The sequence below is a fragment of the Nycticebus coucang genome, chromosome 21 (genome assembly GCF_027406575.1).
Source record: "Nycticebus coucang isolate mNycCou1 chromosome 21, mNycCou1.pri, whole genome shotgun sequence".
Taxonomy (NCBI): domain Eukaryota; kingdom Metazoa; phylum Chordata; class Mammalia; order Primates; family Lorisidae; genus Nycticebus; species Nycticebus coucang.
The window spans coordinates 52,483,226-52,510,508 of NC_069800.1; the positions used below are offsets into that span (position 1 = coordinate 52,483,226).

The 27,283-nt window shown below is 50.0% G+C and overlaps 1 protein-coding gene across 2 annotated transcripts; it reads left to right on the forward strand.

Annotated features, from left to right (window-relative positions):
- Window positions 1–241: 241 nt before the first annotated feature.
- CD40 (CD40 molecule) lies at window positions 242–14,840 on the forward strand. 2 transcript variants are annotated; one of them, XM_053574483.1, is made up of 9 exons: window positions 242–335; window positions 4,556–4,634; window positions 4,966–5,091; window positions 5,600–5,746; window positions 6,073–6,166; window positions 8,759–8,856; window positions 10,530–10,619; window positions 10,709–10,737; window positions 11,234–14,840. In XM_053574483.1, the coding sequence occupies exons 1-9, from the start codon at window positions 285–287 to the stop codon at window positions 11,399–11,401; spliced, it is 882 nt and encodes a 293-aa protein (XP_053430458.1). In that variant the 5' UTR covers window positions 242–284; the 3' UTR covers window positions 11,402–14,840. The 2 variants fall into 2 exon arrangements, with proteins under 2 accessions (XP_053430458.1, XP_053430459.1); XM_053574484.1 differs by having other exon boundaries at window positions 8,759–8,820; window positions 11,234–14,839.
- Window positions 14,841–27,283: the final 12,443 nt, after the last annotated feature.

Consider the following 27,283-nt stretch of genomic DNA (forward strand, 5'->3'; position numbering starts at 1 on the left):
GAGGAAGGGCTCCCTCTGGAGCTCTTTGGCCCAAAGTACCCCGCCTTCTCCTCTACACAGCCAAGCGGGTTCCTAAATTCCCGGGAGGATTTAGACACCTGGAAATGTCCTAGGGAACTCCCAGCGCAGTGACTTGCCTAGGGCTCCGCCCTCCCTACAGGCGGACCACAATTGGTCCTCCAAGACTCCGCCTTTTTCCTGGGCGGGGCCAGGGGCTGGGTCAGAGGAGTTACTAGCCGCCCCTCCAAGGGCCCAGTCCCCTGCCGCCTGGGTCTCACCGCGCCATGGTTCGTTTGCCTCTGCAGTGTGTCCTCTGGAGCTGCTTGCTGACCACCGTGAGTTGTTTTTGTCCTGACAAGACAGGATTTGAGAGTGGAGAATGAGTAGGGAATGAGAAGGAAGGACAGAGAAGCAAGACTTCTGGGAGGAGACCTACCTAGCTGGCTTTGCTGGGGACAGAAGGGCGGACGGGAGCTGGGCAGGGTACCCCGGCTCCTGGCGAAATGAGGTGGGCTGCCTCTTCCTTCTTCCTGGTTGGGGTCCCAGGTAGCCCACAGAGGCCGCTTAGGGAAGGCCCGCACCCACATGCCTAGGCAGCGTGGATGGGTTTGGGGTTTAGGGAGCCTCAGAGGCTGGCCTTGGAGAGACTGGCAGGGGTTTCAGAAGGCGGGGAGTGAGCGAGCCAAGGGAAGGAGTGGGTCTGGCCCGTTTCCTGTCCCTTTCCCAATGTGGACAGATGCCAGCCTCTGTGAGTGGTTATCATCCTCTTGCCAGCTGGGGCTGCTTTCTTCCAGGACATCTTGTGGGAACAAGGGATGGGTACAGGGGCCCAACCACTTTTTTGAGAAGGCAAGAAACTTTTAACAATTCCTCCCTGTCTTGGGTGATCCAACCTGGGAGGAATGAATCCCCAAGGCTGTGTCTTTGTGTCCTGAATTTAAGATAACACAGGGGGCCCCGGGAGAGATGAGCAGTTCAAGAAAGGAGAATGGGAGACCAGCAGGGTTTCTCCAGCACCAAAGGGGCTGCGACTCAACCAAGCATATCTCCTGGATTTTCAGAAGCCCATACTTGACTCACTTTTTTGTTGAAATGTATTTTTGTAGTTCCTCATTCTGGAGGCTGGGAATCCCCCAAGTACCTGGTCCTCTCAATCCAGCCCTTCTGGCCTTCCCCTACTTTCAGGGGCTGAAGATTTTGGCATGAGGTCTGGGCAGGAGTGACCCATGGTGTGGGGGCGTTGGTTACAAGGGAACAGAGCAAGTGGAGAAGTTGCTTTGGTCCTGGAGCTTTCATTTTCACTCTCAGCAGTGGCTCTTAGGGAGAAAGGAGGCAGGGAGAGGGTGGAGCTGGAGAGAGGCAGAAGATGGCCCTGGTGGGAGGATGGAAGAAGAACCAGAGGAAGTGGGATGGCAGTGTGGTCTTCTCAAGAGCAGGGTTTGCCCTCCTAACCCCCAATATTGGCTCCAAGTAGAGCTCCATAGTAAGGGCTATTTACTGAGGACTTTCCATATGTCAGGCTCTTAGAAAAACACTACATATATTCTTGGTCTGATTTCTCCCCATTATACAGTTATGCAAACTGAGGTTCAGAAAGGGGAATTGTCTTGCCAAGGGTCTCATAGCTAGGTAGTGGTGGAACCTGGATATGAATCTACCAGATTCCTGAGTCTGTCCCTCAGATGGTGAGCGTCTCTAAGCTATGGTCCTGAGCTTTTTGTGGGAGAAGAATCAGAACTTTGGACAGTGAGATTGACAGACTTTAAGAGGAGGAGCTGTACTTATCCCATGTTTGAAGATGGTATCAAGGACTTTCAATGCTCTGAGTAGTGGGAAGGTCCATTTTCACAGGATGGTGCCTTGTGATGTATTGGTAGGGGCAGTAGCCTTTTCAACTTCCTTCTTCAATGGGTTAAGACACATTTCTTTTTCTTTTCTTTTTTTTTAGAGACGGTCTCACTTTGTCACCCTTAGTAGAGTGCCAAGGTGGCATCACAGCTCACAGCAACCTCCAGCTCTTGGGCTTAGGTGATTCTCTTGCCTCAGCCTCCGGAGTAGTGGGGACTACAGGTGCCCACCACAATGCCTGGCTATTTTTTTGTTGCAGTTTGGCCAGGGCTGGTTTGAACCTGCCACCCTCAGTATATGGGGCTGGCGCCCTGCTCACTGAGCCATAGGTGCTGCCCCTCTTTTTTTTTTTTTTTTGTAGAGACAGAGTTTCACTTTATTGCCCTCGGTAGAGTGCCATGGCATCACACAGCTCACAGCAACCTCCAACTACTGGGCTTAGGCGATTCTGTTGCCTCAGCCTCCTGGGTAGCTGGGATTACAGGCGCCCGCCACAATGCCCAGCTTTTTTTTTGTTGCAGTTTGGCCGGGGCCAGGTTTGAACCTGCCACCCTTGGTACATGGGGCCCGCACCCTAACCACTGAGCATAGGCGCCACCCAAGACACATTTCTCTAAGTGATTTTGTTCAGATACTCAGGCTGAAGTGAGAGCTATCAATTGGGTAGGATCCTGGACAGATACAAAAACAGATACACATGTATGATGATTAAGGCTGCTATTTAAGGAGCACCTCCTCTATTCCAGATCCTGTGCCAGGCCGTACAAGTTCAGACAATGAAGTTTGGAACTCATCCTAGAAAAAGTGCTACATACCTCATTGGTGAATATAGCTATGGTCACCTTTGAACTACTCCCTTTAAGAAGCTATGCACTGACTCCAGCACCTCGTCCACTCTTCAAAGCACTTTTTCGAGGATGAGTTTGTGAACTTAATTGTCAGATCGAGTATGACCACAGCTTTGATGGCCATCCAGAAAAAGAGTTCCAAAATTGCTTTGAAGTAAGGCTGGGTGTAATCCTAGCACTCTGGGAGGCCAACATAGGTGGATTGCTTGAGCTCAGGAGTTCATGAACAGCCTGAGCAAGAGTAAGACCCTGTCTCTAAAAAAAAAATAGCCAGGCATTGTGGCAGGTGCCTGCAGTCCCTACTACTTGGGAGGCTGAAGCAAGAGGATTGCTTGAGCCCAAGAGTTTGAGGCTGCTATGAGCTGTGATGCCATGGCACTCTACCAAGAGATACAAAGTTAAGACTATCTCAAAAAAAAAAAAAAAAAAAGAAAAGAAAAAAAGAAACACACACACACAAAATTGCTTTGAAGGGTGGACTATGTGCTGTTATCACTGCATAGCTTCCTAAGGGGATAACTTCGAAGGTGACCATGGTGATGTTCAGCAATGAGGTATGTAGCACTTTTCCTAGGATGAGTTCAAGAACTTAATAGTCCAACCTCGTATACTTATATTTATTAATATATTATTTTTCATTTTCACAACCTAACCTGTACAACAGGTATTGGGGGACTTGCATTTTAGTTGAGGAAACTGAAGCTAAGAGAAATAATTAGTGCTGCAAAGTCAAGACTGGAGCCTGAAGCTGTCTGACTTTCAAACCTGTGTCCTTTTCCTGGGCTGATCTCAAAGTGTGATGTTCTCAAACGATGATTTTGGGGAGCACATGGATAGAGAGCTAAACACAGACTCACTTTACAGTTGTTGTAAAGAAGGAAGTTCAAGAAGGAAGTGTCTGGAGATAGAATATAGTTAAGCATATATACTCAAAAGCGTGTTAATCCTCCTTCCAAAACAAAAATCAAGAAGGGGCCTGGGGTGGAAGGCCTTCAGCAAGCAAAAGCAGCCTGCTGGGGTTTAATAACATTGCTTTGTTTGCTTTGGATTTATTTTTAAGGTTACCTTTTATTTATGCTACATTATACTTGGTTTTCACTCATGGCAATGAAATAAAGTTTACATTGAAAATAAATCCATTTAAATTAATGAGTAGTAATTAATAGCATGGGTGGCACCCAGATGTAATAAAAATTATATAGGGGAAACACAAGTTGGTGAAGAGAAGGACCTGAATTCTCATTCAGAATCTGTCTCTTTGAGACCCTGGGCAAGCGACCCACCCTCTCTGGTGGTCAGTCTCTCCATCTGTAAAATGAAAGAGCTGGAGTTTATTCTTCCAGCTTCACAATCCTAGCATTTTATGAGGGAGGGGCTGGATGTGCAGACGATGAGGAGTTGGAGGGAGAAAACATGATGAGGCTTGGCGAGGGGAAGGAAGAGAAGCAGAAGAATGGGAGGAAGAGGCCAAGCGCTAAATATAGCCCCAGCCAGGACTGGAACCAGCTGAGGCCAACTGGCCTCAGGATGCCAGGGGAGGCACGGAGTCCTCATGTCCCGTTAGGTCTTTGGGAAGAGGAAAGAGTCATGAGTCAAGCCCAGAGGAAGATCTGTTCAGAGAATGTTGTGAGTTCTGGGGCCATTGCTTAGTATCATATCCAGATGATTCTCTGGGCATGTTCACAGTCAGTTCAGTTTAGTTAAAAACAAACACCAAGTCATAGGCAGGCTTCATTTTCTGCTTCGGACTTTCACTTCAGTTGCAGCCTTTGTCCTTGCTGACTTTCTCTTTTCTGCCAAGGAGGCTACAGCAGTTGGAGATTGTGAGCTTCCTTCAAATTGCACAATTCTGTTTTTAGGTCCACCCAGAACCACCCACTGCATGCAGAGAAAATCAGTACCTAATAAACAGCCAGTGCTGTTCTTTGTGCCGGCCAGGTGAGATACTGACCCTTTAGCCCATAGTGAGACCCTTCTTCATTTGCTGGCAGAGGCAGACTCCGTATATTAACAGTATACTCAAGTCCGAAATGACCTATTTCTCATCCCTGCCTTGCTATCAAAATGTTCTGGACTCCCTCTCTCCCAGGTAAACCTCTGTCTACCCTATATTAGAGTTCCTATCTCTTCCAACTTCCCCACCAGGCTATGAAGGGTCTGAGACTTTCATCTTTGAATCCCCCGCTTGAAAGCCTGGCTTGATCAGTTTGTGATAAGTGTCTGACTCATTGAGTTGGCTAGAGATGTTTCATTTCCTGATGTTTTCCAGGAGAGAAACTGGTGGATGACTGCACAGAGGTCACTGACACTAAATGCCATCCTTGCCGTGATGGCGAATTCCTAGACATCTGGAACAGAGAAAGATACTGCCACCAGCACAAACACTGTGACCACAGTGCGTGAGCTGCTGGGAAAGGGACACTTGGGAGCCAGGCTGATATTTATTTATTTATTTGAGACAGAACTTTAAGCTGTCGCCCTGGGTAGAGTGCCATGGCATCACAGCTCACAGCAATCTCCAACTCCTGGGCTTAAGCATTCTCTTGCCTCAGCCTCCCAAGTATCTGGGACTACAGGCACCTGCCACAATGCCCAGCTATTTTTTGGTTGTAGTTGTTATTGTTGTTTGGCCTGCCCAGGCTGGATTTGAACCTGCCAGCTCTGGTGTATGTGGCTGGCGCCTTAGCCACTTGAGCTACAGGCGCCAAGCCATTCCAGCTGATTTTATATAGCCTGAGTCTGTTCCAATGGGTTGGAGTCTGGGTTGTGCTGGTCATTAGATAATTTGATTGCTGTCTCTGCTTGGAAGAGGGTCTTAGGGAAAAAGAGCAGGCAGGGTGGGGATTGGGGCTCTCAGCATGGCCCACATGGGGCTCCCATCCTTCTGGCCTGTTTCTGCTCAGACCAAGGGCTCCGGGTCCTGACTCAGGGCACCTCAAAAACAGACACTGTCTGCATCTGTGAAGAGGGCCGACACTGCACCGATGAGGCCTGCGAGAGCTGCGTCCCGCACAGCTTATGCGACCCTGGCTTTGGGGTCAAGCAGATTGGTAAGAGGCCCATCTGGGAGATGGGACAGACAAGCTTAGGGTCCAAAGAGAGGGAATGGGCAGGGACATTCCACCACAGGAGCAGAGGAAGCAAGACTCCAGCCTACACTGGCATCCCTGGCAACTCTGATGGAGTGAGCAGGAGAATGAGACCTTTTTCACTCTACCATCTGCCATGAGGCTCTGCCTTTGGGGGGCATCAGGAGAATTCCTCTTGGGGGCTGCAGCCCTCTGGGAAAGAGTGCTCAAGAGAGGAGCTCTTCCCTTCCTCCTTGTCTCGGGCTCCCCCTGGGATGGGTAACATCCCCTTCCCTACCTGCCCCCAGGTACAAGCATTTCTGACACCATCTGCGAACCCTGCCCACTTGGCTTCTTCTCCAGTGTCTTCTCTCCTTCTGAGAAGTGTCGCCCTTGGACAAGGTATAAGGACTCTTCTCCCCCGAGAGTGGCATGGACCAGCCTCCATTCTCTCCACTCCATGGAGGGGGGCTTCTCTGCTCCCCTATGTCCCACACACTGGTACACTTGTGAATCATCTACACAGTGGCCTCCCAGTCAACAGATGGGCATCTCTCTCCCTTAGTGGTCATAGATACTGCTGGGCTCTCCATGTTCATGAGGCTCTCCCGTCTTGGGGTATCAGGACACCCCTCTTTGGACACTCCTCCACTCCCCCTTCCGCTTTTCCTTGGTTTTCCTCCTCTTCCTCCTCCTTACCTGTTTTTCTAGGGCTTTGTTCAGGGTGCTCCTCTCGAGTGCTCTTGCCAGCCCTTCCTGTGCTGTCTCACCCACACCCATGGCTTCCAAGGCCATCTCAGACGGCTCCCAACCAGCATCTCCTGTCTAGATCTGTCTCCTGAGTCCCAGACTGTCATATCCAACTGCTGAGCACACAGCTCCCCCCGGCGACTCATAGCCACCTCAAGCGCTGTGCATCCCAGGTGGGCTCACCCACCCGCTCCCCTCACGCTGTGTGAAAGCCACCTCTGTGGCTCTGGGCAGTCATCCCTGGGCCTCTCTCCCTCCTCTCCAATCCAAACCAGTCCCCAGGTCCTGTCCATCTGGTCCTCTAAGTGTCCGGGGGTTCATCTCCTCACTGTTTCCACTGCCCTCGCTTTGGTTTGGGCCTCATCACTGAGGTCTGGGTGATGCCTTTGCCTCCTTGCCGTCCTCCCTGCCTCCAGCCTTCAGCTGGTTCTCCCTCCTCTTGCCAAAGCCACTGTTCTGCATTCCCTTTCGGATCACAGCACTCCCCTATATGCAGTGCTTCAGGGCTCTCTGTTGCCCTCAGAAGGAAAATACCCAGACTCCTCAGCATGGCGTTTGACCTTCAGCTGCATTTTCTGGCCCTTCCCTGCACGGCACTGTGTCCTGCTACCAACACACCGTTCATTCTCTTGCCTCAAACTCTTCTGCCTAGAGTACCTTAAACTCGTGCCCCATTAACTTTCTGCATTTAATTTTTAAAACTGGGCAACACAGGCACATGGGACAGAAAGCACAAAAAGGCCCACTGTGAGGGATCTCCCTTTCAGCCCTGCCCCTCAGCTCCCAGTTCACCCTGGAGGGAGCCACAACTACATGCAAACAAAAAAACAAACAAACAAACAAAAAACACATGGCCACAAGCACACATATTCTCCCTCCTTTTATTTTTTACACAAATATTAGCATGCCATACACATTTTGTTAATTGTCTGCCTTTCTCTGGTAGATTGTAAACTCCTTAAGTATAGAAAGTTGGCCTTTTTCCCCCCTTCAACTGATACATCCCCTATGCCTGAAACAGTGCCTAATGCATCACATTTTTTTTTTTTTTTAAGAGACAGGGTCTTGCTCTGTCATCTAGGCTGGAATGTAACCTTGAACTCTTGGGCTCAAGCAATCCTCCCACCTCAGCCTGCCAAGTAGCTAGGACTATAGGCACATAGCATCACACCTGACTAATTTACAAAAATTTTCTAGAGATAGAGTCTTGCTATGTTGCCCAGGCTAGTCTTGAACTCCCGGCCTCAAGCTCCTAGGCAATATCCTTCTCTGCTTCTTCCTCCCCACTCCTCCTGGGGCCACCCTGGACCAGGTCTTCAGCATCTTGTGTCTAGCCTCTTGCTCTGCCTCCTTGCTGGCCACTCGCCTATCATTTCTTCTCTCAACTCTCTGGCTGGCTGAATGAACTAACTGGTTAAGTCATCTGGTTGGCTGCTGATGAGACCTTCTGGCTGAATCCAGTCACGACCTTCACGCCTAGTTATCAGCAATCTGGTTTTAAAGACTCAGTCTTCTGTGGTTCAACCCTATCCTCATGTCTCCTGCCTGACGTCCCTCACATTGTATCCTCCTGCTTAGCTAGAATGCACTGTTGCTCCAAGTTTTCCATCCCTCAGGGCTCCCTCCAATCTTAGTTCCACAGGGCAGTCTTTCTGGAAGACCCTTAAACCAGAGGTTCTCAACCTGGGGCAGTTTTGCTCCCTGTGGAACATTGGGCAATGTCTGGATACATTTCAGTTGTTGCAGCTGGGGAGGGAATGCTACTGGCTTCTGGGGGGTGGAGGTCAGGAGACATGCTGCTCAACCTCCTGCAAGGCACAGGAAAGGTCCCCTCCCACCACACAGCAAAGAAGGATCCAGCTCAAATGTCTCTGGTGCCAAGGTTTTAGCAGCTGAACTCCACCTCATTGTGGAGACCCTGTCTCCTCTGAACAGTTTCCCTTTCACTTTTGCCTGTATCTCAAAGCTTGGTGCTCATTGGAGACTCTCCTATTTATTAACATCTTCAAGATGTACAATAATCTTTTCTCTGTACTTATGAGTTCTGTAAGAACAGAGCCTGTGTCATTTCTATAATAACCAGCATAGGACCTTGCACCTAATGCATGCCCAGTGACCTTGGACTTGTTGGTTGTTGACTGTTTCCCTCTAGGGTTGGAAATCTTATGGTCAGGGAACCTTAGTATCTCTTTCTCTCTGTGTGTATGTGTGTGTGTGTGCATTCACACATGTGTCCTTGTGTAGGTGTGAGATCAAAGGGCTGATAGAGAAAGAAGCAGGAACGAACAAGACTGATGTTGTCTGTGGTGAGTTCTGGACCATGAGCCCTGGTAGCAGTCTAGGTAGGTGGGGACTGCAGGGGGAGACTGAGGCACATAGAAACACTGGGGGGAGAAAGGGAGAGGGGAGATGAAATGAGAGGGGGAGGCAGTTTGAAGCTGTGGTATCCTAGCTCTGCCATTTATTTTGGGAGCCTGGGAAAGTCACTTTCCCTCTCCAATCCTCAGTTTCTTCATCTGTAAAATGGGATAGCAGCACCTTCCTTAGTAGGCTGGTGTAAGTGCCTGGTGTGAGTTCTTGCACTTTGGAAGCCTGCCATAAATGCTGTTCTGCCACCCTGCACCTCAGGTGCTACCACGAGGTGATGTTGTCCCCTCTCAGCATCAGCTGTGACTTTAGAATAAGAAGGTAGCCTACAGCATGGATCACAAACTCAGATAACTACAGAGGCTAGGCAGGTCATGCTAATGAGTGGAAAAAGGTCAGGAGTAAGAGAAATATATTTTCTTTTTCTCTTTGCTTTTGCTTAAAATTTACTTTCCTGGCTCGGCGCCTGTAGCTCAGCAGCTAGGGCGCCAGCCACATACAACAGAGCTGGCAGGTTCGAATCCAGTCAGCCCAGGCCCACCAAACAACAGTGACAACTACAACCAAAAAATAGCTGGGCATTGTTGCGGGTGCCTGTAGTCCAGCTACTTGGGAGGCTGAGGCAAGAGAATCTCTTGAGCCCAGGAGTTTGAGGTTGCTGTGAACTGTGACACCATGGCACTCTACCAAGGGCAACATAATAAAACTCTCTCTGAAAAAAAAAAAAGAAAAAAAATTTACTTTTCACTTGGCAGGGCTGGGATTGGAGTGAGGTGAGCTAGACACTTGCCCTCAGGCATGATATTTGTGGGAGTGCCATACAAATGCAGTGATCAAGAGAAATAATATTTTGATGTAAGATGTTAAAAAATCAAAATTAATGCAAAAAATCTGTGGCAGAAAAACTAGCAAAATTTAAAATAAAGAACAGGATTCTACCCTGCATTTGCACAACCCTGTCTTACTTGCCTCACTCTAATCCTGGGCTCTGGTTCCAATAAAACTTTATTTTAAAAAGCAGGTAGCCGGCCTATGGGCTGTAGTTTGCTGACTTGGTGTCTTCCTGCTGATTTTTCAAAATATGGCATTAAAATGGCATTGATCTTGATTATGGAGTTTTTTGGTGTCCTCTTAGATTTTATCCTGAAGTAATTGGATCCCTTGCCTCTGGTCTTTTTTTTCATTTACTCATTTAGAATATGGACTTAGGTATAAGAAACTTTGCTTTCCCCTCTACTCTTCTATAAAGAGGGTTGCTTCTAGAAAAGCAATGGTGCAGAGATGAGGGAGCAGCGGGGAGTGTGGGGTGCAGGGAGAGGTGTCTACTTCTCCTCGTCACTAGCTGATGGTTACCAGGTGGGGAGGCGGCCCATTGGGGCTCAGTCATCCCAATTTGTAAGAGAAACCAGATATCCAGATTTTTAACACAGAATCTCTCGATTTGAAAATATTGCAAATATTTCAAGACATTAAAAAAAATGCTGGTCACCCTAGAGACATCTGCCAGCTGCATTTGCACAAGGGCCACCCTAATGTCAATGAGCTTATACTTTGGATTTTAGAGTCTGGCAAGTCAGGGATGGCAGCTCTGGGGAGGCGAGGCACTGCCGGGGGAGATGAAGGGCGCTGAAGTCTCCGATTTCCCCAGATATCCAGTGGCGGTCCAGAATCCTGACGGCGGTCCTCATCACGATCGGGATCCTGTGCGCCGTCATCTTCTTTGTGTTTATCTGTATCAGTGAGTCCCTCGGTGGGAAGGTGCTGGGGAGGAGGGAACATCTGTTTCTTGGTCTGGTGTCCCCAACTTTCCATCCCTTTTTTCTCTAGGGAAGGTGGTCAAGAAGCCAAAGTATAAGGTAAGTCCCTCTGGGAACTGAGACAGAGGTTTGGCAAACTGGGAAAGAAAGATCGACACATTGCTGTCTATGGGGCAGTAAAACAGATTCTGGGTCCGTCCATGCGGTCACTGGCGCTCATGGCCCCATGTGTCCTTCCATTCACTCCCTCAGTGGCAGGCTTTGTCACCTCCCCACCTGGCTGCCATGACATCATTGGCAGTCTAACCCTGGCTGCTCTTCACACCTCCTGGCACTGAGCACATGGGGAGCCACGTCTCTGGGTGTTGGTGCTGGGTCAGACTGGTGGTAGCAAGACGAGCAGCTCCCAGAATCAACCGCTTCCCCTCTGGGAGCTCCTTGTCACCCTTGGTGTGGCCAGCAGGGGTCAGGAGGTACCTGAGGAATTGACGCTGACCCAGTGTGTGGGGAAGGGGAAAAGGGGTGGGCAGGGATCCGCTTCCCAGCCCGGGGCTGCCCCTGCTGTCTGCCCCTACCTCACACCTTGGCTCCCCAGGTCCCTCAGTCTGAGGCTATGGGGACGGATCCCCAGGAGACAGTTTTTGTAGAGGATCCTCCTGTATTCGATCCTGCTGCTCCAGTGCAAGAAACCCTGCATGGGTGCCAGCCGGTCACCCAGGAGGATGGCAAAGAAAGCCGTATCTCAGTACAGGAGAGACAGTGAGCTGTGTGTGTCCAGGAGCGTGGCGGCGTGGGCACCTGGCCAGAGAGCCTGGGACTGCTGTGGTGAGAGACAGGGGCTAGCACTGACTGGACACAGGCCTCCTCTGCTTGCACCCCTGTGGCCAAGACAGGAACCCTAGCACTGGATACAGAAACACTTTACCTTGGAGAGCCTCTCACCGTAGCCCTGGAGTCCAGCCAGTCTCCCAACTTGTTTTTAAAAATGGAGGCAAAACTTGGGTGGTGATGGTGGCCGGGGTGATACAGTAATAGCCACTACACCCTCCAAACCAGCAGATCAGTGTCCAGAGACATGTTCTGGTGGCTTCCCTATACCCAGGGAGACATACACGGATTGTCCTTTGCAGCGCTGTTTGTGATGGAGTACGACTGACTGGAAGCCGCTTAACTGTCTACCACCAGGGGATTGGCTAAATCAAATTGTAATATATTTATACAACAGTATCTCAAAAACACTGTCAAGTGAAAAAAAAAAAGCATGTTGCAGAATGTTGGATATGGAACATTTTGGGTAAAGTGTACACTTTTGTATATGATATGTTGCTATGGATATATGTATAAATATAATTTTATATGTAGGCATAACAAGGGTTCTGGGAGGATGCAAAGAAACTCCACAACTTGAAGAGTGGTGACGTCTGGAGTGGAGAACAAAGGTCTGGGGGAGGAGGACTGGTTAAAGGGAGATTTGGGTTTCCCATAATGCTTCATTTTTTTCCCCAAAAGGAGAGTGATTTCACATAATGCTTATGTAATTAAAAAACCATCAAACATGTAAAAAGAAAAACGAAGGTGGACATGCTGCGTGACACGAGCTGTTTAACTTGCTGCCAGGCTCACAGAATTAGGACACTTACTGAGGACAAATAAGAGTGTCCCCCAGGCTGATGCTCCTCCAGGGTGTTTTCCATGTGTGTTCACATTTGGCATTGACTTTGTAAGGTGTTCTTCCCGTTTGATTTATATTACCCAAAGCGGCCTTCCAGGGAGCAGGCAGGGCCCTCATCCCTCCCTCTTTCACAGAAGTGGAAGCCAAGGCCCAGAGAGGTGAAGTGACCCGCCTGTGGTCACACAGCATTACCCGGGGGTGCCATGTTCAGAGCTCCCCACTCTAGGTCCTGAGCTTCTCCCAGATCTGCCTGCTCCCTGGAACTGACATCTGTAGCTCCTTCCCAGGGAGATCCTGGGTCTCCCACTGCCTTCTGACCTCGCCACTGCTTTGGGAGCTGCTGCTTCTTGGTCAGATGGTACCCCCCTTCCCCCTAGCAGTATCTAAGGATAAAAATAAACCATCCTGTTCTCTTTTCCTGCTGTGCCAACTGAGGGGGAGCCTAGCCAGGAGGAGCAGCAGATGGAGTGGGAGCAGAGGGGAGGGGAGGGGGGAAAGGGGGTTGGAGGACACGAGGAGAAGGAAGAGCAGTGCAAGGTGCCAGGCAACGCCCTGGCAAAGACTCGTGGTGAGATTTAACCCAGGGGTCTCAACCTCACCCGGGCAGACGCTGCTTTGGATTCTCCCAACATGTCCTGCTGGCTGAAGGGTGGGGGTGGAGAGGGCTTGTCCCTGTGGAGGCTGTAGGTGCAGCTGGGAGCCAAGAGAGGGGCACCTGGCTTGGCAGACTTCCCAGAGGAGCTTTGAGGACCATTCGGATGTACCAGGTGGAGGCCTTTGGTTCAGAAAGCTGAACAGAGTAGTGGTGGGGGAAAGGCGAGCTTTGGGACTTAATTCTCAACCCCTACCTAGAGCCCAAATGCTAGTCTTGCTTACTTCTGTGTGGGAGTCTGGTGGAACAAGACAAAAAACCCAGGTCTGCCACCTATTGTCTGCATGACCTTGGGGAGAGTCACTTTCGCCTCTTTGCTTCTGTTTCCTTATCTGGCAAATGGCGACAATACCTACAGCAGCTGCTATTGATGCCTCCTGGTTCTCTCCTAGGCCAGAAGTTCTCAAACTTGAGTGTATATCAGAACCACCTAGCAAGGCTTGTCAGAGGTTGCTAGGCCCCAGCTCCTGTGTTTTTGATTCAGTAGGTCTGGGATGGAGATCAAGAATTTGCCTTTCTATGCAATTTATTAATGCAACAAAGTTGCAATTGTACCCCATGAATATATACAAGTAAAAAATAAATGAGGGGAAAAGCATTTGCATTTCTTACAAGTTTCCCAGGTCTTGAGGCTGCTGGTCCAGGGATCACACTTTGAGAACTACTGCCCTGGGTGTTCCTATTTCTATTATACAAGCAGCTGGTTTCCTATTGCAGGAACTTGGGATGGCTTGCTTTGTGGATTTTCCAGGTCTTGAAGACATGCGTGGTGTAGACATAGGCCAGGGGAGCTAGGTCTGGGGGAGTTGGTGCCCCCAGAGTACTCTCAACTAACCAGAGTTGAAAGTGGGTGGATAAATAGCCCAGCTTCTTTGCCCTTGGGAAGGACAGATCTGAGGTGTGATCCACACTGTCTCCTAGGCTCCTGGCAGGACTGAGCCCCCAGTGCCTCAGGTGGGCACTCTCGGTTGGCTTCTGTCCCTTTCCTGTCTCTCTTCCCACTTCCTCACTGCTGCTTCCTGGGTTCAACTCCCAAATAAACTACCTGCATCAATTCCACCACACCTCATGGTCTGCATCTGTGAGAAATTCATCCTGAGACTCTAGCAGAGCCCATGCACAAAAATGTGCAATTTTGTATTTCTTAGCATCCCTGACAAAGGGAAGAGGTGGTTATTCTTGGCAGCTCTAGCTTATTCTGGTCTTGATTGGAGCTCCACGAGGAGCTTTCTGAGTGGCCTCAGGAAAGTTCCTTTCTGGTTCTTAGCTTTTGTTCCCCGATGTTTGATGAAAGGCTGGGTTCCTATGAGTGCAAAGAGTCCCTTTGCTTCTGAAAACAGTGAAGAGGAACAACTCTGCAGGGTGGAGGGTCCTCCCCGGCCCGGGGATGGAGCGGGTAGGTGTGAGACCCGCATCAACCAGAAGGTGGCGCCAAGGTAACGCCCGGAGACCCCGGTAGCAGCTAGGTCTTCCGGAGTGAAGTTGGCTTCGCTGATTCCCGCCCCACACCGGTCCCACACACGTTGAAGACGAAGCTTTTCCTCCTGTGGCTGCTGAACCCGAGCCTCCTACAGCCTCTACTCTGCAAATGCATCCATTCCCGAGTTCTTGTACTCTCCATGAATTACTTCTGCATCTAACAAACATCGACTGTTCCTGCCGTGGGCCTCATCCGGAGCCATTGCACAGTGACGCTAAGAGCTCAGGCTGAGTGCTCGTCATGTGCCAGGCACAGCGCGAACTTTATACGGGTTTCTCAGTCCACAAACTCCACCTAAGTCGCCATCTTCTATAATACCCATTTTACAGATGAAGCTTAGAAATCAAATGACTTGCTAAGGTCTCCAGAGTCAGAGCTGGTATTTGGACCTAACTAGATTGATTCAAAAGTCTGTCATTTTTACCCGTTTAATGAGTAGAAAAACAGGCAGATAGATGTGCCACTTCCTGGCACATCCTGCTGGGGAGCTGTGGGGTGTAAACTCATGCCTATAGGGCGAGGGACGCCAGCCAGGGTCCACTCGGTGGCAGTCCCTATGGCAAAGTGGAGGCTCTGCCCATCTCTGGAGGCTATGTCCCTCAGCGCCTTCCAATGGCTGCCCGGCAGTAATGAGGACTGCATATTGGTGGGAATCTGGATTTTTATGTGAAATCTCTCAATGTTTAAATGTTATCAATTCCAGAGATTAAAAATAACTCAGAGAGAGCCCAAGGAAGCATGTCACTGAGGGTTGGGCTTAGGAGACTGGAAATGTCATCATGCCTCCCTTTTGTTTTATACATGGGGAGACTGAGGCCCTGGGAAGGTCTAGAGCTGGCTCAGGCAACATGTCCTAGGCAGGTTGTCTCCTAATAGGTGGCAACCAGAAGGCTGGAGAGAGCCACTGGGGGCTTAGGCTCTACCCCATGCAACCCAGGTGACCAGGGCCCAAGGCACCAAAGCTCTAGGACCGAGGGACTTGCCTTGGGATGGGCAGAGTGGGGGCAGCTCTCCTTCTAATTCCATGGCCATCCCCCATACCCTAGTCCTGGAGCCCTGGCTACAGGTATGGTCAGCTCATGTGGTTAAAACGTTAGACCCTGAGGTTGATTCCTTGGGCAGAAGAAGTTATAAAAGACTGCCCCTGAGTATTTCTTTCCCCTAGAGTGAGTCTGGCACGGAAAATGACAAAGCCACCTGCAGGATTGGGGAGATGCAGGTTGTTTTGTTTTGTTTTGTTTTGAGACAGAGTATCACTCTGTGGCCCTAGGCGGAATGCCATGGCATCATCATAGCTCACAGTAACCTCAACTCTTGGGCTCAAGAGACCTTCTTGCCTCAGCCTCCCAAGTATCTGGGACTAACTACAGATATGTGCCATCATGGCTGGTTAATTTTTCTTTCTTCTTTTCTTTCTCTCTGTCTCTCTTTCTTTTTTTTTTATCAGTAGAGACAGGGTCTTGGTCTTGCTCAGGCTGATCTTGAACTACTGAGCTCAAGGATCATCCTGCCTCAACCTCCCAGAGTGCTAGGATTACAGCATGAGCTACCACCTGGCCAAGATGTAGTTTTAGAACAAAAAGAAAAAAAAAAAAACAACCACCCTTGCTGTGGTCCTAGAGTCTGGGGCATGGGGAAAATTCTGGAGGAGGCTTCCCTGGGGTGAGCAGTGCTGTTAAGGCACTGTGAAGGCAAAGTCAGTGAGCATCCTTTGCCCAGACACAAGGGCCAGTAGGCAGGGATGAGGGAGCTCCTCTATTCCTATGCCCCCTCCTTTCCCTGGGGCTCCTCATTTCCTGGCACATCCTGCTGGGCTTTGCACCCAGCTAGTTCCCAGCCTCCTTCTCACTCCAGAACACTCTCCTGTCCTCCGCAGCATCTACCTGCACCCCAGCCACCTCCTTTCCCATCTCCAGCTCTTTCCCAGTCTCCCCTTGTTCTCTTTAGAACAAGTCTTATTGTTCTGCTAATTATAAAAGTCATACTGGCTCATTGCACCCCCATCCAAACAATAAACAGGAACAGGAACATAAAACCACCTGTAAGGCTCCCACCCCCTACCAACCACAGGGTATGGGTCCTTCCAGACTTGCTTTCTGTGCCAAAGATATTCTTTAAACTTAGGCTATTATTATCTGCACTGTTTTGCAAGCAGCCTTGTTTGCTTAGCAGTGCACGCCAGACATCTCTCCATGCCAATAAATAAAGACGGACAACATGCTTTTTAATTGCTGCATGGAATTCTATGGCAGGGCTGGGCACAGTCCTCACGTGAGGACTCCCATAGCGAGGGACTCTTAGGCAGCTTCTCTCTTTCCTTTTCCTTCTCAATCTCCCTCGGGTGCCTCCTCTGCTCTCCCTCTCTCCCTCCCTCTCTCCTCTCCTACCTCCCATTTTCCTTCCTCTTCTATCACCCTCCTGTCCTCCCCTGCCTCCATCCCCAGGATCCCCAACCTGGGGTCTCCTGTCTTCTCCCCTCCCCCTCCCCTTCCGGCCCTCTCTGCCCCCTTCATTCCCTGCCCAGTGTGTGCCCCCCGTGGAGGGTGGGGGGTCTGTGTTTAACACCCGCTCATATCAGACATGTGCCGTCTCATTAGTGTGCCTGTCCCCCCAAGTGAGGCAGGCAGGAGACACAGTAGCAGTGAGAAGCCTAATTGAATGTAACTAATTATTCACTCCCTTAAATGGGCCTGGGAGGGACAGAATTACTCACTCTGAACTGGGGAGACAGGGAACTGGCCGGCTGGCAAACAAATCCTGGGGCCTGTGGAGAGGGCTCTCCTCGGAATACTAATGAGGGCTGGAGTGATGGGATAAAATCAGGGACAGAGATGCCTCTCCCTGCCCCCTCCTGCTCATCCGGGAAGTTGGGGGTCGAGAGGAGAAACGAATCCTTCTGAGAATCTAATTGGAGGGCCCCAAGGAAGGGTTAATGTGTGCTGGGGGTGGGGGATGAAAGCTGAGCCTGGGGCTTGAGGAAGGCAGGGGGCTAATGTTTGATATGGAGAGAGGCAGGAGGGCACAGTGGGCAGCCAAAGGGAACCCCAGGCCTACCCACAGCTGAGAGGGCCCAGCCGGCTTCCACGAGGAAGCTCCTCTACTCCCAAGCACTACTGATGCCAGGCCCTGTGCTAAAGCCCAGATGCCCAGAACCTTCACTGTATCCTCAGTGGTTGGGCCACACTGGTTATTCCTCAGAGAGTGGAAGTGGCTCATTCATCTGAGGTCAGGCAGCACTAGCGGGGCAGCGCTGGAGCGCAGTTCTGTCTAGCTGCAAAGCTTGAGTTCCCAACCCCTAGAATTACCCAGGCCTCATCCCAGACCAAGTAAATAACACTTCCGTGGGGGCAGGGTGTAATGGGAGTCGTCTAGGCATCATTATTTTTTTCTTTTTTTGGAGCTTCCCTAGTGATTCTGACATTCAAACAGGACAGAGAACCTGTGGTTTAGGTTTTATTTCCTTGTTTGAGGCTCTGTTCCTGCTTCTCATGGTGGTGTCCATTCTTCTTCGGAGCCTACCTGCCCCAAATGATCTCTAAGCCCTAACCTTACCCATGATGCTGGTTTCCTGACATCTGGGAGCACGGAAGTGGGAGCAGGAGGGACTGTGAAGAATAGGATGGGGAGAGCCTGATGGCCAGGGGGGTGGGCTGGCAGTGGCCTGGCTGCGGCCCCAGGGGGCTTTGGGCTGCACCATTCTGAGCTGCTCCTGGGGGTCAGAAATGAGAGGTCAAAATAAGGAAAGAGGGAAAGGGGTGAAGAGTGTGGAGAGATTGTGTGTGTGTGTGTATGCCGGGGGATGGTAGGTATGAATGGGTATAGTGATCAGGATTCTAGATGCCATTTTTGTGCCAGGCACTTTTTTCCACGTTATCTTGACAGCAATCCTTTGACTGAGTATGGTTATCCTTGCAGCTGAGTAAGGTGTTGAGTAAGGTTGAGTAAGTAGCTCAAGGCCACGCAGCAGAGCTAGTACCCAATTTTTGGCTCTCTTCAATTTCAAATCCCATGTTCCTTTTCCCTACGCTGCTTTGGTTCTGCATTGCGCTTGGCTTGTGATTGCTCTAGCAGGTGTTGGTGTGGGCGTGCTACTATTCTGTGTGTGTGTGCATGCTTGCTACATGTGCGTGTCCGTGTGTGTGTGTGTTCTCCTTCTGAAGGAGCCAGCTGTCAGCAAGCCTTCCACTCCACCCAGCACACTGCCTCCTGCTGACCAGTGAGAGGAGGGAGGAGGGGCGCTCACCCTTGCTTCTTACCCCTGACCCCTACCTAGCTCCTGTGCCACTCTGATGGTGACTGCTTCTCCTGTGGCTGGGAGCTGAGGAGGGGCAAGGCAAGGTGGGCAGACATGCCAGCCAAGCGACAGATAGCCTTGTTGTAACAAAGGTGGAGAGAGAACTCTCTCTACTTCTAGGGAGGGCAATTCCCCCTTTTCCAGGTTTTCAAGCTGCTCCCCCCACTGCCACCCCCAGTGAAGGTGGCAAGGAGAGATGGATGGTCACCTGTCACACTCATCCTCTCAGCTCCCCCATCTCAAGTGCAGAGGACTTCATGGGAGCGTCACAGAGGGGCAGCAAATTTATGAGCCCAAGACCGATTCCCCGATCATCTCGCTGGCACATCCATCTTTCTGGAGCTAGGGATGAAATGAAATTATTGTGAAATAAATCTGTACAGATGATCAAGGGACTGGCAGTGGGGGGGGGGCAGAAAGGAGTGTGAGCCAGAAGCCAGGGCTCAGGTGGGAGGGCCATTGCCACTCCCCTTGGCTGAGATTCAGAGAGGGCACTCTACTGACTTTCTCTCTCAGAGGTCTTTGGTGGGGGTTGCGGTGGTGTTCTGTCTATGCCCCCCAATTCTCCTCCTGCCCAATAGGACTCCAAATCTAAAACACTGTTGGCAGGATCCTCCAGCTTGTGATGGCCATTTGTGTCACCTGTGCTTCTAGATACCCAGGGTCAGAGAGTGAAGCAGGGCGGCTGGACCTGCTAGGGTAGGGTGGAGGTATGGGCAGAGTCAGAGTCAAGACTGAGGTCCTAGGTGATACTTTCCATATTAAATCATCCACCTAGGGGCGGCGCCTGTGGCTCAATTGGTAAGGCGCTGGCCCCATATACCGAGGGTGGAAGGTTCAAACCCGGCCCCATATACTGAGGGTGGAGGGTTCAAACCCGGCCCCGGCTGAATTGAAACCAAAAAAAAATAGCCGTGCGTTGTGGCGGGCGCCTGTAGTCCCAGCTACTCGGGAGACTGAGGCAAGAGAATCACTTAAGCCCAGGAGCTGGAGGTTGCTGTGAGCTGTGTGATGCCACGGCACTCTACCCTCCGCCCCACCAAAAAAAAAATCATCCACCTAGGAGGCCTTCCTGCTGTGCTAGGTGTTAACTCCTTAATTTCTGGGAATGAAAGGACAGGCAGGAAAGGGATCAGTGTTGAGGCTACTCAGAGAGCTTAGAGGCAACACCAAGTTGCCCGTGGGTTAGGAAGTAGTTCGGTATTTTACCACCCTCTATAGTGGGACTGCTCTAACTGAATGCCAATCTTAAAGTAGGGCAAGGGTTGGTGCAGTTGGCCCTGAAAAAGCCCCAAAAGCGCCTCCAGCAATGTCTGGGTCTCTTCTCCAAAGACCCTGCATAATGGCTGGGCCTTGGGCTGTGGAATCAGGGGATGGGCCAGAGTTTAAGGGTCAAATCCAGAGTGCTGGAGCCTTTCTGCCTCCCCTCCCACCTCAGTCAGCTCTCAGGGGACCCCCTCCACCCTGAGCACTGAGCTGGAAGTGGATGCAGCCAGCTGGCTGGATGTAATCATTCGGCCTCCTGAGCAAGCCAACCCTTGCCACAGGGAGATGAGTAGTCAAGGGTCTGATGGGGCCACTGGCGCTCCTCAGCCCACCCTGGTCTTGTCCCAGGACCCCTCCCCCTCTTCTTCCCAGAAAGGCGCACAGTGGCTTTGGGGGATGAAGAGGGCTGGACAGCCTGACCACCAGCACACATCCCTGTTGCAGGCTGGGAGGGGGTTGGGGTGTCTGAGTGCAGCCTTAGGCTCATGTTAGTTGGGGAGTGGGGGCAGACACAGATTGCTCTGGAAATGAGATTTATCTTGTTATCTGTGCTCACTCAGGCCCTGGGCCTTGGGCATTAACCAGCCCATCCCAGGAGTCAAGAAGGGGGGCGCCGGGAGGAGGGGGCGGGTAGCTAAAGCCCAGGCTGGGTGGGGGGGTGTACTGCACCTGCTAGTGTGTGTGTGGTGTGTCCCTGGGTGGTCTGGATTTGTAGGTTTTGTCTCCCAAAGTGTGCGAGTGTTTTCCTGGTTAGCGTGATGTCCTTTGAAAGCTGGTGTAAGTGCTTCGCCTCCTGCTCGTGGTGTTGATGTTTCTCTTGAGTGTGTAGCTGGAATTCATATGAACGTGTCTATTTCTTGACTGATGCGTGTGTGTATGTGTGTGTGTGTGTGAGCACCCACATAGGCCTGATGGTTTTGTTTGAGCCCAGCCCACTCTGAAGGCTGCAGGCCCAGAAGCTGCCTGCTGGACAGAGCCCGGTGGGCAAGGTGGCAGGCTGGTCTGCACCCAGGGGCGGTGGGGGGTCCTGGGCATCTTCCAGAGGTCCTGGCCTGGCAGGAAACAAAGGGGCAATCAGTTGAGAGGCCACTCGAGCACCTCTGATTGAGGAAGAGGAATTATCAAGGCACCTCAGGGGCGCTGTAGGGGGCAGTGGGGCCCTGGCGCCCTGATTAGGAGGGGAGCAGGTGCAGGGGGGCTTTCCTGAGCTGCAGGAGGGCAGGCTGCCCAGAGTCGCAGAGAGGGGGATGCCCAAGGATGGGACAGGCACAAAGTGGAGCAGGGCCTGAGGCTGAGGACACAGACCAATGGCTTGGAGGGAGAGGAGCAGCGAGGGGTCCTGGGGAAGAAGGTGGCAGTGTGCAGAGCAGATATTATCGTCACTCTAAAGGGGATCCATTGTCACCCATCATCTACTCCCATTTACCCAGAGCTGCCTGATGGCCTGCCAGAGGGCTAAGTACCTGCCCCATAGTCCCAACTACATGTACATAGGTGAGTTCTGTCATCAGCCAGCCTCCCACAGAGGGAAGTGGATGCCCTGAGAGGTAAGGTGATTTGGTCAAGGTCACACAGCTATGAATTTGGTTCTGCTCAGCCTCAGAGTCCTCATTTTAACGCCTGTGCCACCTTGCCACTCCCCAGACCCCTGCTGCACTGCCAGTGGGGGAAATTACAGGAAGGCAGATTGGGGTACAGAGAAAGAGGAATTTATAAACCCGCCTGACCGAGAAACAAGACTGACCTGGAAGGTGGTGAAATGCCTGTCACTGGAGGGCAAGGAATGGCTCACTGACAAAGGGGTTCCTTGCTGGATAGGAGGTTGGATTCCATTCTCTCCATCACCATAACATGGACTAAAGTCAGAGCCCCTGGATTTAAATCTCAGCTCTAACGTTTACTCACTGCGTGACCTTTGGCAACTTGCTCTTTGACCTTTGGCTTCCTCTCTGTACTGCAGTTTTCTCATCTGTGAAATGGAAGGGGCCTGAGGATTGAATGGGTAATACACGTACTAAGAACAGTGCCTGGTGCAGAGCAAGCTCTCCGTAAGTTCTGGCATGGTAGGTCAGGTGGGGCAGAATGGGAACGGATGGGGGTGTGGAGGGTTAGAGAGTGCTGGAAAAGAGGTGGGACTTGGGATGAGCAGAAAGCAAGCGGCAAAGCAGGTGTTTGTTTCTGAGGTTTGAGAAGTGAGTGGGGGTTTAGGTGACATCCTGAAGCTATTCAGGTCCAGCCTCCTCTGTGTCAGCCCAGACCTCAACATCTCTCACCAAGGCCATCGCTGCAGCCTCCACCCTGCTTTTCCTGCCCAGTCTTTTTCCAGTCCATTTGCTGTCCTCTTTAATTTGATGTCACTCCCTCCTCTGCAGCCTTTGATAGCTCCCCTTGGCCTGTGGAAATGGTTTTCAAAGTGCACTGGCAGAATCCCCTGGAGGATGAGGGACAGCCTCAGGTGGCACATGGTCTGGGTCCCCAGGGGATGTTGTGGTTTTCTTTTGATGCAAAAGGAGACACTGGTTTGTCTTTCACACCTCTTGCCCGAAGGGTGGTCAGTCAGACTCAAAGCAATCAGCAAACAACCATATCTAGTTGGAACACATTAATACTGATTTGTTTTAAAATTTGATTTCTCCAACTGTTTCTTCTTCTCAAAACACTTTCTCCTCTGGGCCCCTCAGTGCCACATTTGCTTGTTTGCCATCCTGCTTCACTGGCTGCTCCCCTCAAGACACTGATTTCGCTTTTTCCTTGGCAGTTGGTCCTCTCAACATGAGTGCACTGTCAGGTTCTGCTTCAAGCCCCTTCTTGTCAGGGACTCTATCTAGTTATGGCCTTAAACACCACCAGTGATTCCCAAATGCTTCTCTCTAGACTCAGATAAATTTCCAGCTGCCTTCTTGACATTTCTATTTGGACAGCCAACAGGTACCTCTAGCCTACAAGTCCTAAATGGAGCCTTGTACTGCTCCACACCTCTGCCTCTCCTCCAGCCTGTTTCAGTAGATAATCAAACATCTAGGAATTACCCTTGGTTCCTGTCCCTTGCCTTTTCCATGCAGTCCATCAGCCACACCTGTCAACTTGACCTGCAAGACATATTCTGAAATAGCCTCTTCCCTTCATCTCGTCATGCCTTGGTCCAAGCTGGCATCATCCCTCACCTGCAGGCTGCAGCAGCCTCTCTGCTGGTCTTGCTGCTTTCACCTTGCACCCCCGCAATCCCCACACAGCAGCCAGAGGGGCTTTTAAAAGCATTAAGCAGATTACATCACTCTGCTGCTTAAAACTCTCCAAGCACATTCCCTGTGCTTACAACAAATCCAAGACCTTTGCTCTGGTTTACGAGGCCCTGCATGGCTGGGATCTTTTTCTGCCTGTTTCTCCTGTCCCACCCCAGATGACTCTCTCCCTGGTCCACGCTGCTTCTGTCACATTGCCCCCTTTTTGTCCTCGAACATACTGAGCTCAGTGCCACCTTCTTCCCTCTGCCCAGAATTTCTCCCCACGATCTTTGCACACTCAGCACCTTCTCTTCCTTTGGCTGTCTGCTTGAGGGTCACTTCTTAGAGAGTCCTTCCCTGACCATCTAACAATAAAGTCACCGCCAGACAGGACCGCATCTGTCTCTCCTTTGCAGGACATGACATTTTGATTTGTTTTCTTTCTTTGATTTTTGCTTTCCTCCATATAATTATAAACTCTATGTAAGCAGGAATGTTATCTCTCTCCTTCATTGCTGTATTTTCAGTGCCAAGAATGGTGCCTGGGTCACAGAAGATGATTATTAAGTATTTGTTGATTAAATTAATGAATGGCTTTTAGTTTTACAATTACCTTTGCGGTATGACAGGTGTCACTGTTTTTTTCCATCTTAGATCATAATAGAAAGTTTCCTTTTAAAAGTCAAGCAGAAAAGATCTGATAATAGATCTGTATCCAGAATACGTAAGGACCGCTTACATCACAATGATAAAAAGACAAATACAATTAAAAAACATGTGAAAGATCTGAATAGACATTTATCCAAAGAAGACATACAGATTACCAATAAGCACAAGAAAAGATGCTCAACATCATTAGTCATTAGGGAAATGCAAATCAAAACCACAGAGACACCACTTTAGACTACAATTTCCCTTTGCTAGAATGGCTCAAATAACAAGCATTGCCAACGGTGTGGAGAAATTGGAATGGTCATATGTTGCTGGCAGAATTGTAAAATGGTGCAGCCACTTTGGAAATAGCTCAGCAGTTCTTCAAAAAGTTAAATATGGGGTTACCATATGATCCAGCAATTCTTCTCCTGGGTATAAACCCAAGAGAAGTGAAAACATATGTTCATACATAAACTTGTACGAGCACGAATATTGATGGCAGCATTATTTAAAATAGTCAAAAATAGAAATAACTCAAATGTCTATCAACTGCTGAATGGCTAAACAGACGGGTATGTGGTAATGGAATATTACTTGGCAAGAAACGGGAATGAAGTGCTGATATATGCTGCAAGGGGGATGGATCTTGAGAATGGCATTAATTGAGAAGCCAGTCCCAGCAGGTCATGTAGTGTGTGATCCCATTGATAGGAAATGTCCAGAATGGGTAATTCCACGGACACAAAGAAAGATCAGTGGTTTCCAGGGGCTGCGGGTAGGGGAGAATGAGAAGCGATGAGTCATGGGTACAGGATTTCATTTTGGGGTGATGAAAAATATTCTGAAATTATATAATGGTGATGGTTGTGCAACTCGGTGAAGATACTGAAAACTATTGAATTGTGCATTTTTCAAAGGGTGACTGTTATGCTATGTGAATTATATCTCAATAAAGCTGTTATAAAAAATAAAATAAAGTAATCATAATTTAAAGAAAAAGGCCAACAGCAGTACAGGGACCGATGGATCTCTGGTAAAGTCATGGAAGAGGAATGTGAATGTTTGAAGTTGGCTTATAGGCTTATAAAGATAAATTCTAGACATCCTGGTTTAGCATTCAAGGCCAACGCTTAACTCAGCTTCATGCCCTGCTCTTTTGAATGTGGCCACACTGGTTGGCTCTTTATTTCTGAAACACTCAGGGAGCTTTCAAGCTGCTTTGTCTTTGCAAATCTTGGCCCTGCCTGGGTTGCGTTTTCTGTGTTTCTACACTTGGTTTAATTCAACCTAGTCAATATGGGTGGGCTTGCTAGGGGAGGGGGCATGTGCCAGGCACCGTGCTTGGTGGTAGTGAGAGAGTACAGAGAAGCAAGGCAGATGCGATCGGGGCCCCTGGGCCACCTCTCAGACACCATGAGGGAGACAGATGAGGACACTGTCCCACGTAAGGCAGGAGAGGAGTCCTGGGTTGAGGGAACGGAACAGCAGCAGCAGAACCTAACCCAGCCTCAGGGACCAGGGAAGTCTTCCCCATAAAGCTGTTGGAGCTGAGGACTTAGCCAAAGAATAAGGGAGGCGTGTTGCAGACAGAAGGGGCAGTCTGGGTGAAGGGCTCAAGACAGAGCACGGCAGGTTGGGGCAACCATCAGAAGGTGGGTGTGGCCTTAACACAGCCTAGAAAGTGAGGAGTGGTAAGAATCTATTCTACAAAGAAAGATGGAGCCTCCCAACCAGGGCCCTTGCGGGCCATGCCAAGAAATATGGATGTTTGCTGAGCTTGATTAGATTCCAACATTATGGCTATTTTTTTCTTCATCTCAAGGATCATCCCTACTGTCAGACATCCATCTGTTTATTGTCTCTCCCCCTACCAGAGAGGACAAGGACTTTGTGCTGTTTACTGTTGTGTTCCCAATAGCCAGAAAAGTGCCCAATTCATGTAGAAGCTCAATAAATACTTAACTGAATGTGTGGATTTATCTGCCTGTCTCCTCTGCTTAACTGACTTATTTAAAGTCAGGGAGCTGTTGGATTCATCACTGTGGCCCCTGGGCCCAGCACAGAGCTTGGCATACACATGCTGCTTAATAAATATTTTAAAAAGGGAAGAATGAATAAATGTCTTCCCCAATGTGTTCTGAATTCCTGAAAGGCAGGGATGATGACCCAATTTATGTCCCTGGTGCCCAACACATTGCCTGGCAGAAAGCAGACACTCAATAAATGTTTGCTGAACTAAACAAGAGTCTCTTCTTGGCAGGCCCGGTAGTGGGAGCTAAAACAAGCATATTCCGGCTCCATGCTGCTGGTTCTTGTGCAGACAGGGAGAGGAGATGCCTAGCTGGCAAAGGGCCTTTGGACCCTGGAGTCACAGGCTATGTGGACATGATCAGTTTGGATGTGTGGGGCAGCCAGGGAAACCAGGAGCAGCAAGGAGGGCTTGCCCCGGCGTCAGGGACCCTGCCTGTGAACATCAGTCCACTAGCCCCGCCCTTCTCTGGCAACTGGCAGGCAACTCCACCAATGAGGTGTGGGTGTAGCTGGGGTGCCGTGGGATGGGACAGATGGTGGGAGACAAGGAAACCCCCATGTTCTCCTCCATCTGTTACATCTAATTGACTTCCCGCAGAAAGAAAAAAAAAACAGTTGCATGGATGAAATTGCTAATTAAAAGGCCCTCTGATTAGATAGACAAATATTTACCAATTATGCCTGACCCTGTCTATCCCTCTCATGTCTGCAAACTCCCCATGGGCACCATGGCCACAGCATACCCAGCTGGTGGCTTTTCCACCAATCGCTCTCTTGGAGCTTATATTGGCTGCCGGTGAAACGGGACAGGAGAGAGGCAAATACTGGCAAATAGTCATTCAACAAACACAACACCAATTGTGTGTTCACATGCAGTGCTGGGCCCCAGGAAGCCAAAACGGAATTTCTATGGACAGTTTTTCAGGTTGTGGCTGCACCCCCAGTTGAGTGGGGGCTCCACTTGGCAATGTGGGACCCCTAAACCAGATAAGGAAGATTTTTCTTTTTCTTTTTTTTTTCTTTTGCACAATGGGCCATCAGCTTGCCAAGCTGAATCTCCAGGATTGTGCCTGCCTAGAGCGGGTGCTGTTTTCCAATTCACACAGAATGGACAGCTCTACAGATGTGAATATAGTTCAGTTCCTGATCTTTAAGAGCTCTTGAGATAATGGGGAAGAAAAACATGACTGTGATGAGTACACATTCATTTAACAAACATTTGTTATTTGTTATTTGTTGGCAACTGATGTTTGCCAAGCACTGTGTTAGGGTTTGGGGGAGAGAGATGAGTAATACACATTTACAGTCCTCCAAGAGCCCAATCTACTTGGAAGACATGGATATAAATACCTGGGGGTGCTCTTCCTTTTTT

Bases quoted from the DNA above. Each gene is read 5' to 3' on its own strand.
- CD40 (XM_053574483.1), top strand. From the start codon at position 285: ATGGTTCGTTTGCCTCTGCAGTGTGTCCTCTGGAGCTGCTTGCTGACC. The intron at 5,092-5,599 runs GTGCGTGAGCTG...GTTTCTGCTCAG, and splicing joins GCACAAACACTGTGACCACA to ACCAAGGGCTCCGGGTCCTG. The intron at 10,620-10,708 runs GTGAGTCCCTCG...TTTTTTCTCTAG, and splicing joins CTTTGTGTTTATCTGTATCA to GGAAGGTGGTCAAGAAGCCA.